Source organism: Mustela putorius, unplaced genomic scaffold (genome assembly GCF_011764305.1).
Source record: "Mustela putorius furo isolate JIRA1106 unplaced genomic scaffold, ASM1176430v1.1 tig00003845_pilon_pilon_pilon, whole genome shotgun sequence".
In the NCBI taxonomy this organism is placed as follows: domain Eukaryota; kingdom Metazoa; phylum Chordata; class Mammalia; order Carnivora; family Mustelidae; genus Mustela; species Mustela putorius.
The window spans coordinates 54,401,733-54,417,588 of NW_025421998.1; the positions used below are offsets into that span (position 1 = coordinate 54,401,733).

General features: G+C 41.2%; 1 protein-coding gene across 1 annotated transcript in view; it reads right to left on the reverse strand.

The window, feature by feature from the left end:
• Positions 1-9,994: 9,994 nt before the first annotated feature.
• Positions 9,995-15,856, reverse strand: part of FAM126A (family with sequence similarity 126 member A) — a 128,350-nt gene continuing 122,488 nt past the window's right edge. The window contains exon 11 of the mRNA XM_013051669.2: positions 9,995-10,271. Coding sequence (XP_012907123.1) covers positions 10,150-10,271 — 122 coding nt within the window. The 3' untranslated portion in view covers positions 9,995-10,149. The remainder of the gene's footprint in view (positions 10,272-15,856) is intronic.

The following is a 15,856-nucleotide window of genomic DNA, read 5'->3' on the forward strand; positions in this document are numbered from 1 at the left end:
TCATGTGCTCTCTCTCTATAAAATAAATAAACCTTTTTAAAAAATGGTACAAATGGAAATTGGGATTTTGTTTTACTTTTTCTTCTTTAAATAAAAAAGATTTACTACCTTCTCTTGTAAAAACAAAGTTTCACTGTTTCGCCCATTCTGGCCTCTGAGCCCAGGAGATATGAATAAAGTCTAGGAAGATGCCAAGAAAGCTCTGGAGACTATAACCAATCAGCTAAAAGCCTCAGCCCAAAGTGTTGTAAGAATTCCCATTAGGTAACTTATTTGGGATTGAGGTCCTGGTGAACTAATCCTCTTCTCAATTAGGCAAAGGACTAGAATATTTAGTATGGAGTAAAGCATCCTCTCTGTGGGGCAAGCTTCTCTAGTTTGGGGACTTAACTTTAGGCCCCCTCTCCTAAATAATCCTACACATCCCCTCCACAATGTACATTTAACTGTAAAAACTGGACAGGAGATGACATTTTTTTTTTTTATCCACGGTGCTGGTAATTATAACACTGTGTACTTGAAATATCAACATTCTTTAAAAACGTGATTAGGAAAAATTAAGATGCACCCACACTCTGGAAGAGAGAGATGGGAAAGCAAAGATAATTGTTTTGTGACATTTAAATTAGGGAAATCAATTGAGATTTTTGTAGAACTCTTAGGACAAATATTGCTTGATTATCTTTGCTTATTTTCTTAACCTCCCGTTTTTTTTTTTTTTAAGATTTTATTTATTTATTTGTTTGACAGAGAGAAATCACAAGTAGATGGAGAGGCAGGCAGAGAGAGAGAGAGAGGGCGAAGCAGGCTCCCTGCTGAGCAGAGAGCCCGATGCGGGACTTGATCCCAGGACCCTGAGATCATGACCTGAGCCGAAGGCAGCAGCTTAACCCACTGAGCCACCCAGGCGCCCTTAACCTCCCGTTTTAACTGAAACCACTATGGCTCAGAGGAACTAAGCAATTTCAGATTGATGACTGCTCTAGTATTCCCCATCCCCCACTACAACCCCCAGAGGCAATGTGCACCCTTTCTGCAGCTGAGCTTACTACAAGAACATCTAACCAGAGACTTACCTAAATGAGTCTTCTCTGTCTTCATTCATCTGGTGCTTGCAGTTTTAATCTGTTCCCCCTCTTCTCTAGAATTTTCAGTGTCATTTAATTCTTCCACCTTTACCATGTGCTGCAAGAAAAAGATTTCAAATAATGAAAAATACACTTAAACAAGTATAGTATGGTCATAAACTGAAAGAAGTTAATGTGCTTTAACTTAATTCCAATTAGATTCTATTAAACCACTAATAGTTCATTTATTTCAATGGCAGAAAGTTAATTGTGTAATCTATTATTATCAAGGCTTTATTGCATATGAATAAAGTCATAGCAATTGCTGTTGACAGAAGCTTATTATTAATGCCAAACCAATTATTTGGGGGGAAACATTCAGCCAGCTATAATCAGAGACTCACAAATTTATCCCACACAATATGTTTGACTATATTGTGCTACTGTTCAACTCAGAAACAACCGTTCAACTCAGAAACAATGGCGTAAATAATTCGTCCTCCTTGAACACGTGATTTTTCCAACTTAAATTTTTCAAAAGGGCAAATTTACGAAGCTTGGTATAACTGATGCAAATCATAAAGAAATGCTTTGATACATTTTCACGAACACATATCCACTGTAAGGACCTATTTAGAAACTGTCCCTGCTCCCCTTCCCCCAGGGGATCTACTTGGAGACAAGTCCCGGAAACCAGCTTCAGGTAACAAAGCCCAGATACAAAGGTGGGTCAGGTCAGGTGGAGACATCCGATCAGTGGGGGAATGCATACTGTCTCCCTAGTTACCAAGGCGCATGGGCCCCGCCCTTTGGGAGCCTTTTGGGCGCCAATCCCAATCAAGATGTAATAGGCTGGTTCAAATATCTACTAGGGTAAACTGTAACTCAATTGGTCACCTAGCATCACTGTGGAGTTTCCTGTGTGTGTTATAATCTCATTAGCCACCTGTGCATGGCCAGGCCTGACCGCATGGCCTTTTCCCTTAAAAGCTAGTCTGTGAAACAGAGAAGGGTCGCCCTCTCTTGTAAGAGGTGCGGCCCCGAACGTTTGGTTAGATTCTTGATGCTTGGCATGAAATAAAGCTTCGCTTGACCTTCGCTTTGTATCAGTCTCGCTCCTTTAATCACGGACCCATTATTGTGGCATAACATCCACAAGAGCAAATGCTGGCTTCTGCTAATGACTATTATATTTCTAAATAGACTTAAAAAAAAAAAAAGGAATTTCTAAAACTTCAACATCTTGCTTACTGAACAGAGACAGCAGGAAGGTTTGGATCTTTCACTGGACTCGCAGAGGCCTTATAGAAAGGTGAATTACAAAGCAGGGGGGAAGAGCTTCTGTACTCCACACAGGCATTGCTACTGTGGACTGCTTTGTGCAGAAAGTGCTGGAGGTGCAAATGTTCCCTGTGGGCTGTTGAAAGAGAGACCAGCAGTTTCGGCTACCTGTGACCTCCCAATACAATATGCTCTGCCCGGGGCCCTTCCGGACCTATAGGTCACGGTACCAAGAGAAGCAGATACACCACCTCCCCTACCGCTACCTGTGACCTCCCAATACAATATGCTCTGCCCGGGGCCCTTCCGGACCTATAGGTCACGGTACCAAGAGAAGCAGATACACCACCTCCCCTACCTCAGCTTGGATAAGGACCAGAGACGTTCAAAGCATCCCTGAGGACACATGCAGGAACCTGGAACAAGATGCATTAACATTCATTAAGATTCTTAAAGAAGGACATTTTATTTTCCCTTTGAAATAGGTCATAAATCACTTAGAAGCAAACAAGAGCTGGCTCCCTGCAGAGCTGGCCCACCTCCCCGCTAGCGCCCCTCAGGGCTGTGGCTCTCCAGACCTTTCTCCCTCCAGGCTTTGAGGCATTGATGCCCATCTGTGGTGCCTCATTCCCTCAGCAAACTGCTGGCCAGGCCGGCACAGATGAATCCTGCTGATGGTTAAGGCCAAGTGCAAGTTTGGGGCTGGTCCTCCTAGATTGATTGAACCCTCTTTTCTTTTCTTTTTTTTTATTTTAAGGTTTTTTATTTTTATTTATTTCAGAGAGAGGAAGGGAGTGAGAGAGAGCATGAGACGGGAGAAGGTCAGAGGGAGATTGCAGACTCCCCGGGGAGCTGGGATCCTGATTTGGGACTCTATCCTGGGACTCCAGGATCACGACCTGAGCCAAAGGCAGTGGCTTAACCAACTAAGCAACCAAGGTGCCCTCACTGACCCTCTTTTCAACAGCAATGCCAACCTAACCAGAAGGGTTCTATTTTTTTTTTTTTAATCTTATTTATTTGACAAAGAGAGAGCACAAGCAAACCAAGTAGCAGAGAGAGGGAGAGGAAGAAATAGGCTCCCTGCTGAACAAGGAGCCCAATGTGGGGCTCAATTCCAGGACCCTGGGATCATGACCTGAGCCCAAGGCACAGGCTTAACTAATTGAGCAACCCAGGTGGCCCCAGGGTTCAATTTTTTAGTAAGAATTTCAGGAATCAGTCTTCCATTTGGGGTAGAGAAGGGTAGGATCAGGCAGGTTTCCAGTTCTTTGGTTCATAACATAATGGGTAACATTTAGCAGCAGCTGTGGCCCAACAAAATCCTTTTTTTTTTTTTTTTAAAGATTATTTATTTACTTATTTGACAGAGAGAGCAAGCAGGATTTGAGAGACAGAGAGCACCAGTGAGAGAGGGAACACAAGCAGGGGGAGTGGGAGAGGGAGAGGGAGAAGCAGGCTTCCCACTGAGCAGGGAGCCCAAGGTGGGGCTCTACTACAGGACCCTGGGATCATGACCTGAGCAGCCGCTTAACCCACTGAGCCACAGGGGACTCCCCGCCCCCCCCCCGCCCCCACGCTGACAAAATCTTTTCTTCTGTTTCTTCAGTTCCAAGAACTTAGAGTATCGGTTAGCCTTGAAGCTCTGATTCACTTCTGTGATGATCTAAAATATTTCTCTCAGATAAGCTCAACTTTTCGAGCCTGCCTCCATGTTTAGCCCATACATCTTAATGGCACTCAGTTGAGAAATCCGAGATAACAAAGCTTTTACTTGATCAACGTTCTACCGAAGAAAGCCAAAAACATATCATGAAGCATTCGATCTGACACATTCCAGATACATTATTGAAGTTTTGCTGCAAATGCTTCAGCCTAAAATAAATGGCTTTGCTTGTAGAAACGTGTATGGGACCACATATTTGTCAAAACTCTCCACCCCTCCAAAAAGTGCTTGTCGTCCTGGAAACTGGAGAGCTCAGCAGAGCTGAGAGTCCTGCCGGCCGGGGGGGGGGCGGGGGCACCTAGACCCCATGAGGGCAGGGCTCTTGCCCACTGTGCTCGACACCCCCCATCCCAGGTGCGGGGCACAGAGAGGCCACCGAGAAATGAGCCCATTTGCTGTATTTACAAATGTAATACGGCAGCATATACATACGTCGTATAAGCATCAGTGTACCCTGTGACTTACCTCAAACTGTCTGTGATCAATTAGAAACGCTTCAGTCACCAGCAGAGAAAGAAGGGCATCATTCCCGAAGTTTGGACAGAAGTCAGGGGAGGGGAGAAAAATGGTTCCTGATTCAGAGGCAGACAGCTCGCTTCCTGAGAAGTACCTTTCTCCCCATAAATTACAAAAGTCATCCCCAAATTTACCACTCGCTGGCTTTTCACACCTTTAAGGAACAAAACTGACATAAACACAGTCAATATTTTAAAAAAGAGAGACAAGGGGTTATTCACTGACCCCCAGAAAGCCAGCCCTTCTCTCTTTCCAGAGAAGTTTCCGGTTGCCGCCATTTTAAGTGAGAGGCGCTGGCTATTGCAAAATCGTGGCGAGGCTTGTACGTGGTAGCGGATGAGCTTTTCTTCTCCACAGGAGATTATTTCCCCGCTCACCACACACTGCCCGACAGCATCGCGCCCTTCATGTGGTAACCCAGCGGCAGCTGACACCTCAAACGGAAAGGCTCAAAGGAGCACGAGGTGGAAGCCATGGAGAACCAGACCACACTGAAGGTCTGTCCAACGTCAAGCGCATTCTAATTCAGTCCAGTTAAATTTCCAACCTGGACGCCCTCCTCCGGCAGACCCTGGCCCTCGGCGTTCCTCCCAGTGCGGGAGCCTCAGCACAGACTCAAGGCAAGCAACCTGCGTTTCTGTTCAGCCTCCTCCACTCACCAGCCAGGCTACTGCCTCGGCTCCCTCATTTCTTCGTCAAGCCTCAGTTTCTCACCTCTAAAATGGGGATAATAATAGTACTTACCTCAGTACCTCAGTGGTGATAAAGATTAAAAAAAAAAAAAAAAAAAAGGAAAGATGATAACGCATGAAAGAGCACAGAAGAGTACCTGCGGTAGAACTCGTGTTCAAAAGAGCATAACTAGTGTCGTTTATTATTAGCAGGATTTGCGTTATTCAGTTATCATCACCATCATCATTATTATATTCAAGGAGTTTGGTCTGACCTGAGGTAAAGGTGTGCAATGGCAATCATCAGGAGGGAGAAGGTAGTGAGTAGTTTTGAGGAAAGTTAAATCCACACGCTCTCCTTCCCCACTTCAGACCATCCTTTCTAAAACGTTTGGATTAATCTAGGTGTTCCACTGGGATTAGGGAAACAAACTGAGTCCCTCTGAGCATGATCCCTAGTGGTAGAAACAAAACTATCAAGGTGATGTGGAGTACAACAAAAAAATGTAGTTTTACTCTTCGGGATTAATTTTTAATTCTTCCCTAAATAGTCTCTCCTCAGAAAAATTCAAACAATACGTTTAGGGAAAGAAAAACTTTCCTTTAACCACTACCCAGAGGTAACTACCCAGAGGTAAGTACTGTTATCAGGGTGAAATGTACCCTTCAGACTTTTGTCCATAGAGAATACACTATTCATTCTGGTTCCCATAAATGAACTCATAATCTGTGCACCATTTGGCAACTGCTTTTTTCATTCAATAATGTCTAGAGATATTTCCATGTTAGCACATATAAATAGCTCTACCTTTTTCACTCTTCTCAGTGTGTCTGTTCCTAATAACTGAATGGATTGCTTTAATAGGTCTGATGACAGCCCATCTCTTGCCCCCTTCTCTGTTCTTTGTGGGAGACATGACCCTAGCTTGAGAGTCTGGAGATTTGTTCTTTGGTTCTAGTACTTCTAACTAGAAGTGAGACCTTAACATAATTATTAAGGCAACCTGAATTTCAGGTGCCTTATCTATCAAATGAAAGAATTTAATTACATGGGTTCTAATTTCCAGTATAGCTACAATCGTCAGGGTTTTGGACACGGGGACAGAAAAACTATTTCTTCCGGTATCAGAATGAGAAAAGTTGTGGGAGTGAGCAAAAGCTGATGATTTCTGAAAAAGTTCTTCCTGCCAACAGGTATATGCTTTCCACAAAGTTAGGTCGCTTCCTAAACTAAAGTCTAGTTTCCCTCATTCTTTTAATGCACACATGTTACTCAATGGTATGTGGGCTTTGTTTGACATCACGGGAGTCAAGATATTTTTGTGTCATGCATACACAAATTATTCTGGTAGAATTTGGTTGAAAGTATTTTTATCTGGGTTACTTGTTGGGGATGGAATTAGGATGTGAGAGGCAGGTATGGGGAAGTGAGAACTAAAAGGGTGAGATTCGAGTACCCTAAAAAGGTTTGTTCATTTAGTCAAGAGGTAATGAACACCATGTCCAGTGGTGAGGAGATTAAAGCAAAGAACCAAGATTGTTAGCCTTTGTGCTTCCAAAATCTTAGCCAGTGCCTGCTCCTCACCTGAAAGGTGTGTGTATTATGGAGTAATTCTCTTGCTCTCCAGTTCATCACCAAGATACTCTCCTGCTAGATGATTCAGATGAAACCTCAAGGATGTCCTTTTTTTTTTTTTTAAGATTTTTATTTATTACAGACAGAGATTACAAGTAGGCAGAGAGGCAGGCGGGGCGGGGAGGGGGGTGGCGGGAAGCAGGCTCCCTGCTGAGCACAGAGCCCGATGCGGGGCTCAATTCCAGGACCCTGAGATCATGACCTGAGCCGAAGGCAGAGGCTTAACCCACTGGGCCATCCAGGTGCCCAAAGCATGTATTTTTGTTGGGGTTCCCTTCAACTCAACCATCAGTGTTTAAATCAGTAGAGAAGAGAGGGATGGGTGACAATAACCATTTTATTACTATCAGGGTTTCTGGAATGCATAAAGCAAATATCATTATTAAAACCAAAAATATTATATTTCACTGGAAAACAGAAAACTGGGACCTATAATGGTCTGGATGAGCAGTGATAACATTTGGAGTATGTGAGGAGGTTGAATATGAGGGCTGCAATGTTAGATGACTGGGAGAGAAAGACTCAGCAAACCATCACGTATCTTTTTCCCTTTATCTTCTGAACTGCAGCTGGTTGTAAAGACTTAGGGTGTCCTTAGTATAACCTGCCCGACAGCCCCTGGTGCTGAGCCCTTAGGGAAGCTAAGTTCCACCCCTTGGTCCCCTACTCCTTCAGTATTCTGTTGGACCAGCTCACATCCCCAACTGTGTCCCCACTCCCTAAATGTAGTCCCAGAATTCCAAGACTAAGGTCTCCAGAACTTGTTTCTTACTTTATTGCCAGGATCAGCCTCGTCAGTGGAGATAGAGAAACAAAGCACAGAACCTGTCAACCCCATCTTCTCTAGTTGACTAAAGAATTCATTTGTTAGCCTTCAGCCCGTAGACTCCCTGCATCAAACAGAGTTATAGTTAAATGAGCATTGGAATAAACCCTCATTTTTTTTCACAGAAGGCTAAATAAACACAAAATCCACAAAAACTAAACAAACCTTTCTTTCCCCTCAAATCCCCCACTGGCATCCCCCAGCCTCCCCACACTATTCACAAGTTTAGAGCCTGCAGAGATCAAGGCCAGTCTTAGGCAAAGCAGTAAGGTAGCCCCATAACTGGATAGTTTTCTGTAGCTCCTTTTCCCTTGCACTGACTTCCTTCTGTGCTGTCCCACTGCCCCTGGAGGTAGAAGACCCCTCTCTCAGCCTCACAAGTCATCACAGTGCTTCTTCCCAGGTCCCTTGATCATGTCTGGACCACAAAGAAAAGGAAGGCACACACACAGACACCCAATTCTCCCAGCCCTGGGAATGGAGGCCTTCTCTACACCCCCATAGGAATGCCATTACAGAAGAGGGTCCCCAGAGGCAACAGTGTTTTCTAAAATTTTGTCCTTAATTGTATATTTCAAACACTAACAGGTACAAAAGACTTGGGAGTTTTTTAGGTGGTGAAACACTGCAAATCTCCCCATTTTGCCCTGCTAATAATGGAAATTCATTATTCTGTAAGTTTCCCTGATAAATCTTTTCATCCTCAAAACTTGAGGGCTAAAATCAGGAAATGAAATTGCTATCTGCCAGTAGTTCCCCAAGATAGAATGGACTGCAAGCTCTAAATGATCTTTTATGTAAACTGAAAGCAAATCATTAGCAAATTAAAATGGGATTATTATGGGAGCGCCTGGGTGGCTCAGTCCACTAAGTGTCAGACTCCTTATTTCAGCTCAGGTCATGATCTTAGGGTCTTGAGATCGAGCCCCCTGTCAGGCTCCAAGCTCACCGGGGCAGTCGGCTTGGGATTCTTTCTATCCCTCTCCTGCTGCCCCTCCCCCCACTTGCGCTCCTGCTCTCTCTATCTCTCAATAAAATATATTTTTTAAATGTATTATATGGACACCTTGGCAAAAATACTCAGGACTTTAAAAAGCAATCATTAAAACTACTATGTCTATGTTAGACTGATAGTCTCAAAAATACTCCATATGTACACTATGCACTCCTTTTCTGAGAAACCATTCTATTCATATTAACTTCATGTTAGAAAAAGCTCTGACTGGCTTTTTTGATATTTCCCTTCTAAGTGAAACCATTTGAATTACTGAAAACAAATTTCATTTTAGATTGTTAAAAATGCATGTTCATATTGTGTGTTGTGTATTTAATAATTTCTTTAGAATTACAATTCGTTTCTCCTGTGACTAAGTAGGGCATTCTAGGTATGATGGAAAGATGAACATGTGAAATTAACCAACAGGTCTAATGTTTCTTCTTCCTCATTTTTATTCATTTGCAACCCTTTCCACAGTACCAGTCTGTTAAAATGTAGTTCTATTTGAGGCATTTATTTAGGTAATTTAGGTAAAAAAAAAAATTAGGTAAAAAAAATTTAGGTAAATTGAGGCATTTAGGTAAATGCTATCTTTTTTTTTTTTTTTAAAAGATTTTATTTATCTGACAGACAGAGATCACAAGTAGGCAGAGAGGCAGGCAGAGAGTGGAGGAAGCAGGCTCCATGCTGAGCAGAGAGCCCGATGCGGGGCTCGATCCCAGGACCCTGTGGGATCATGACCTGAGCCGAAGGCAGAGGCTTTAACCCACTGGCACCACAGGTAAATGCTATCTTGCCAAGACATCTCCAGAGGTATTGGGGAAATGACAGAAATGTGAGAACTCTGCAAACAGTCCCACAGGTGCTGAAGCCCACCAGGTCATCCCTCTGGAAACCCAGACCCCTGAATCCCACAGATGTGTGGGCCACCTCAGACCAAAGGCTTTCCTTACTTCTTTAACCCTCCCTATGAACTGCTCTGCATTTTTGTCTTAAACACTCTGTGACTTTCAGGCATTCTTATCACTTTTTTTTCCCTCACATAAACTTTGCTTCCCACCCTCCCCACCCCGCTCCACAGTGAGGCAAACCCTGGAAGCAGCATTTCCATATTGCAAGTCCTCATACTGTGAATGCTGAAATCCATTCATTGCTTCTGAGCCAGTCATTGTGACTTAATATCCTACCCTTTAGTTCTCTTATGATCACTGCTCTTTCTGTAAACAGTAACATGCAGGAGACGGTGTAGGGCAAAGATAGTACCAAACACCAGCAAGGTAGAGAGGCTGTTTTTATTATTTTGATTTCCTTATGTTGTACGCTCTGTGATATCCAGCCAGATGAGCTCTGTGGTTAATATTATATTTGAAATGAAAAAGTTTCCAAGTTCTTCAAAATTTGCATTCTCAGAGGCTGTCTTCTTGAATTTCTACATTTTAAAAGCAATCTTCTGACAACTAAGATCATACTTAAATCGGCTCTGCAAATTCCAGCAAGAAACTGAGTCCACATCACTTGAGGATTTATTCTGTCGACTTCCCTTGCTTCCCCCTAGCCAAAAAGATAAACCATTTAAAAATTCGTAAAATTAAAAATTAAAAAATTTTTAAAGTATTCAACATAGAGCTACTTAGACTCCCTGGGATTTATGGTATAAAAGGAGAAAGGGACAAAAAGATACAATGTCAAGAACTGGAAGAGAAAAATTCATAAACTGAATATAACTCTAAAGCAATAGAACAAAGCAAAAATTAATGGGCAGACTGCAATTCTGGTTTGGTTATTCTTGAAATAAGCCTGAATTAATTTGTTCAAAATGACCCCTACAGAGCTGTTTTAAGGGCACACGGCTCCCAGTTGCATGCATTCCTTTCATATAACAATTAAGAAGCAAGGCTAAAGCATACAACCATCTAACATAACGCGCAGCCAGAGAGAGAAATGGGCTTTAGTTTCAGTTTACCTGCAGACTCTTGACTTGAAGTCTCTGAAAGTATCTGCACCTTAGTTTTGCCTTTTGTAAAATTCTCTTTGGTTATTGCATGGACTTAAAAAAAAAATTCCTCTGAACATTCCCTGGCAGAGAGGAGAAAGACCTTGTTCTTGTTCTGTTCCCATCTCCCATCCTAAGCTTCTCTGCCATCTGTAGTTTTTCCCTTCCCAAAGAAGAGTCTTCTCTGACATTCTAGCAGCTCACAGTATAAATCCGCCCCTGACAGCTCTATCTGGCAAGTGACTTGACTTCTCTAAGCCACATGTACTCAACAAATACTGAGTTACATATATATATATATATATATATATATATATATATACACACACACACGCACACACACACTCACACTACTAATAAGTACTAATATGCCAACTAATTTTTTTTTAAGATTTTATTTATTTGACAGAGATCACAAGTAGGCAGAGAGGCAGGTAGAGAGAGAGGAAGGGAAGCAGGGTCCCTGCTGAGCAGAGAGCCCGATGCGGGGCTTGATCCCAGGACCCTGAGATCATGACCTGAGCCCAAGGCAGAGGCTTTAACCCACTGAGCCACCCAGGCGCCCCGCCAACAATTTTCTAAAGGGTGAGCAAGACAAAGCCCCCACTTACTAAGCTCCCATTCTTATGAAAGGAGAAACAATGGGCAGCTGGATAAAGAAGCAGTTAATATAATGTCAAGTGGCATCGAGAGAGCCTTGAAGAAGATTAAAGCAAGACAATGGGAGGAGCGTGAAGAAGGGACGCCATCAGGAAAGGGCTCTGTTGGGTATGAGGCTGGGTTAGAGTCTAAATGCAGTAAGGGAGGTCATCAAGTCTTGGGGAAAGAACAGCAACTGCGGACAGGAACAAAGCTTTGGAAAAGAAGCTTGTGTGGCTGGAGTGCGGTCCGTGTGAGGCAGAGCAAGAGGTGAGGACGGGGAGGGGTGCGGGGCAGGCATATGTGCCCATGGATCACTGTGGGACCTTAGATTTTATTGTCTCAGGAAGTAGTTAGATAGTTTTATCAGAGGAGTGACATGATCTGATTTCATGTTATAAAAATGGCTCAGATTGATTTTGTGGAGGATCACATGGGAGTGATCATGGAAGCCGAAAAGAGGAGAAAGGAGGTCATAGTAATGGCTACGGCAAGAGATGATGGTAATCCACTAATCTATAACACGAGGATAATGGCAGCAACAACTGCGTGGCACCTCTGGGAGAATTAAATCAGAAAATACATCTAAGTGGCTCACCACAGCACCAGTACATAGCAATAACTCAATGCCAGCATTATTGTTGTCATCATCAGGATTATTTGGGGGCAATTCCTCAACTCCAACTGCCAGCTCCTTTTCTAATCTTTGGCACTCCCTTTGCTTGAGGGATTTCAAATACTTTTTATCCCCTCTAATCGTGTCCTCCTGTGTCCTAGAGCAGCCTTGCATACAGGAGGGTATATGTGTTTGGTCAAAGATGTTCAAAATGCTTTGTCAAGGCTATTTTTATTCCTTGTGGTTGCCAGTCCTGCCATTTAACAGCCGAGAAGCAGCCTGGAGGAGTGTTATGGAACAGTATTGCTTCCCATGGGACATCTGGTAATGTGGGGGTCATTTCTGGATGTCACAATGACAGGGGGACAGTCTTGGCACTTAGTAGGTGAGGTCCAGCAAAGCTAAATAAGAAAGCCCTACGCAATAAATGATTTCCTACCCAAACTGCCCATGCTGTTGCTTTGGGAAACACTTAGGTGGCAGGAGAGTCTCCATACAAATCGTAGCAGCCCAACTCCAGGGAAGTTTGCCACTGGGAGGGGTGGCCTGAAGAAGCTGATGTAGAGGATAGAGCATTGGGCTGAGGAGAAGATCTCAGTCTCAGCTAGAACAATGTGGATTTAAATTTTCCATTTATTGTTAAGACTCCGCTTCCATATCCATAAAAGTGGAAGAATTTTACTTTACTACTTCCTTGGAAGGTGAAGGAAATTCAGTAAGATAAGGCCTGTGTATTCATTTATTAAATCGTAAACCATCCTGAGGCTGAACAACCTGTCTCTCTGCATGCACAAATTGCTAATGAGATAGAAAATACAGTCTCTGCCCTAGAGAATTTATAATTCAATCATTATTAATAAAGAGCTGCAAGATCCCATTAGAGAGGAAAGTAGGAAATGTGTTTTCAAAACCACAGGCCTGGTTTTCACAAGTCAAGCATTTTATATTTAATTAAACTTTGCAAATGCCAATTCCTTTTTCCCCAGTTAAGCTGATTTTCTCAGGTATATCTATAATGTACCAAAACATGTGAAATAAAAGATACTAAAAAGGCTATGTGGCCTTTTTGAAACAAACTCACAGGTAACATTATTTATGACACTTACCTTCCTTTAAAAATGGGAAAGGAAACAACCCACTGGTACAAATTAAGTTTTTTTCCTGTTTTGTTTTAATTATGATTATCTCCTTTATGGCAAAATAATCTCATTGGAAGAAATTCTGATCCTCTAGGATAAATTTGAACTGATCTTTTATCAAATTTTATTTTTACTACTTCTATGCCTTCATTCATTATTCACTCACTCATTAATAGATTATAATTATTATCTACCAAAGGCCAATTTTGTACAAACTTTGTCCTAAAGGGCACTCCTAACACAAATAAACAACAAAATGGGAATGGGAGGTATAGTAGCAACGAATTCTAACGGCTAGAGCTTGTGTAATACTTTGAAGGGGGTAGCTTTCCTTAGTAAAATAAATTACTAATAACAAAAAGTAACAAAAAAAGAATTGTGTTAAAAAGTATTGAGATTTAAAATTTGGCAAACTAGGTATACTATATAAGATTAATCACTGTTTCAGACACTGACTGTTATTTATCCTATATTCACTCCCCTTTTCTCTGTTAACAAATGCCAATTCATTCAGGTAGCAGGCAGAGACCCCTCTATTTCAGTTTAGATGGATTTCTGCACCATTTCCAGAATATGAATCTTATTTTGTCTAACCCAGTCACTATCTTGCTATAAAGGTAAATATAGGAACCAGTTTTAGATAAGAACCAGTTTTAGTCAATCAGATATAAATGAACATCTGTTGTGTGGGCTTCCAGGATAGCTTTTGATCCACTGTATTTAAAAAAAAAATCTGACTAGGGATGTATATTGTAATGCCAAGAGCAATGACTAAAAATAGCAATAACATAAAGGGGTACAGCCTAAATACCAGCAGATAAATTTATATGAAATACTAAGAAAACTTTTTAAAAACCAAAAGTGTGAGAATAGAAGAACAAGAAACAGAGGCTATAAAAGATGAGATATTGAAATTGTAGAAATAAATCTAACCATATCAATAATTATATTAGGTTTATGATCTAAACATATCATGTAAAAGACAAAGATTGTCAGAGTGAATAAGAAAGCAAGACTCAACTATATGCCCCCTACAAAAGGCATACTTTAAACAAAAAGACAAATATGTTTGAAAGAAAACAGAATTTTTTTAAAAAATGTGGTGAATTCTTAAATAATGTTTAAGCAACTCAGACTAAGTCAGAAAAAAAGGAAACACACAAAAACAAGAAACTGATAGAAAGCAAACAGAATGGCGGGCTTAAGTCCCAACATATCAATGATTACATTGAATATAAATGGTGTGAACATGCCAGTTAGAAAACTAAGATTGGCAGAGTGAATAAAAGAATATGATCTATCTATATACTACCTACAGTAGCTGCAGAGCACTGGATAAAGGCCAGAAATGCCATTAAAAATCCTACAATGCACAGGATAATTATTACCTCTTCCACAAAGAATTACTGGGGCCAAAATTTTAATAGTGCTGAGGTTGAAAAGCTCTGAGCTACAGTAATCAAGACTGTTTGCTACTAGCAAAGACATAGCATATAGACCAATGGAACAGAATACAGTCTAGAAATAGAACCATACATATATGGTTAGCTGATTTTTTTTAAAGTGTTAAAGTAATTCAATGAGATAAGGAAAATCTTTTCAACAAATGGTATTGGAACAATTACATATCTATATGGAGAAAAATAAACATGAACTCTCTTCAAATTACACACAAATTTAAGTCAAACTGTATCACAGAAAATAAATGTAAAACTTAAATCTGTAGCACCCCTAGATGAAAACAAATGAGAAAATTTTTTTACCTCAGGATAAACAGTGTTTCTCATATAGAAATACTAAAATACAGATCATAAGGGGAAAAAAATTGTACTTCAACAACCAAAGAAGATACATCAATGGCCGTTAGGCACATAAAAAGATGCTCATTATTGTTAGTCATTAGGGAACTGCAAATCAAAACCATAGAAAGATACCACTCCACATAAACTGAGATGGTTAGAATTAAAAAAAAAAAAAAAAACACACAAGCAATAATGAGTGTTGGTAGGGAGGTGAAACAATTGCAACTCCCATAAACCCCTGGTAAGTGTATAAAATGGTGCCCCCACCATAGAAAACAGTTTGGTGATTTCTCAAACGGTTAATCATAGAGTAACCATACAACCCAGCAATACCACTCAGCTAAGATCTAAAGGTTTATATACCTCCCCTGCCCCCCCCATTCATATGCCAAAATCGTAATGCCTGATAGGATAGTATTAGGAGGTGGGACCTTTGAAAGGTGGCTAGGTCATAAAGGTGAAGCCCTTGTGAATAATAGTAGTGTTCTTGTAAAAGGGATGCCACTGAGCTCCCAAGATCCTTGATTGTGTGATGACACAATGAGAAGTCTACAACCCTGAAGAAGTCCCTCACCTAACCATGCTGGCATCCCGATCTCAGACTTCCAGCCACCAGCACTGTGAGAAATAATTTTCTATTGTTTATCAACTACCCAGCCAGTGGTATTCTGTTATAGCAGCCCAATCCAAGACATACTCCTATATATATCCGCAAGAGAAATGAAAACATATATTCACATAAACACTTGGATACAAATATTCATACCAGCTTTATTTGTAATACACAAAAACTGGAAACAACCAAAATGTCTATCAATAGGTAAAGAGATAAACAAATTGTCATATACCCATACACTCAGCTACTATTTAGCTATCTTTTTTTTTAAGATTTTATTTATTTATTTGACAGAGAAAGAGTGAGTGAGAGAGGTAATACAAGCAGGGAG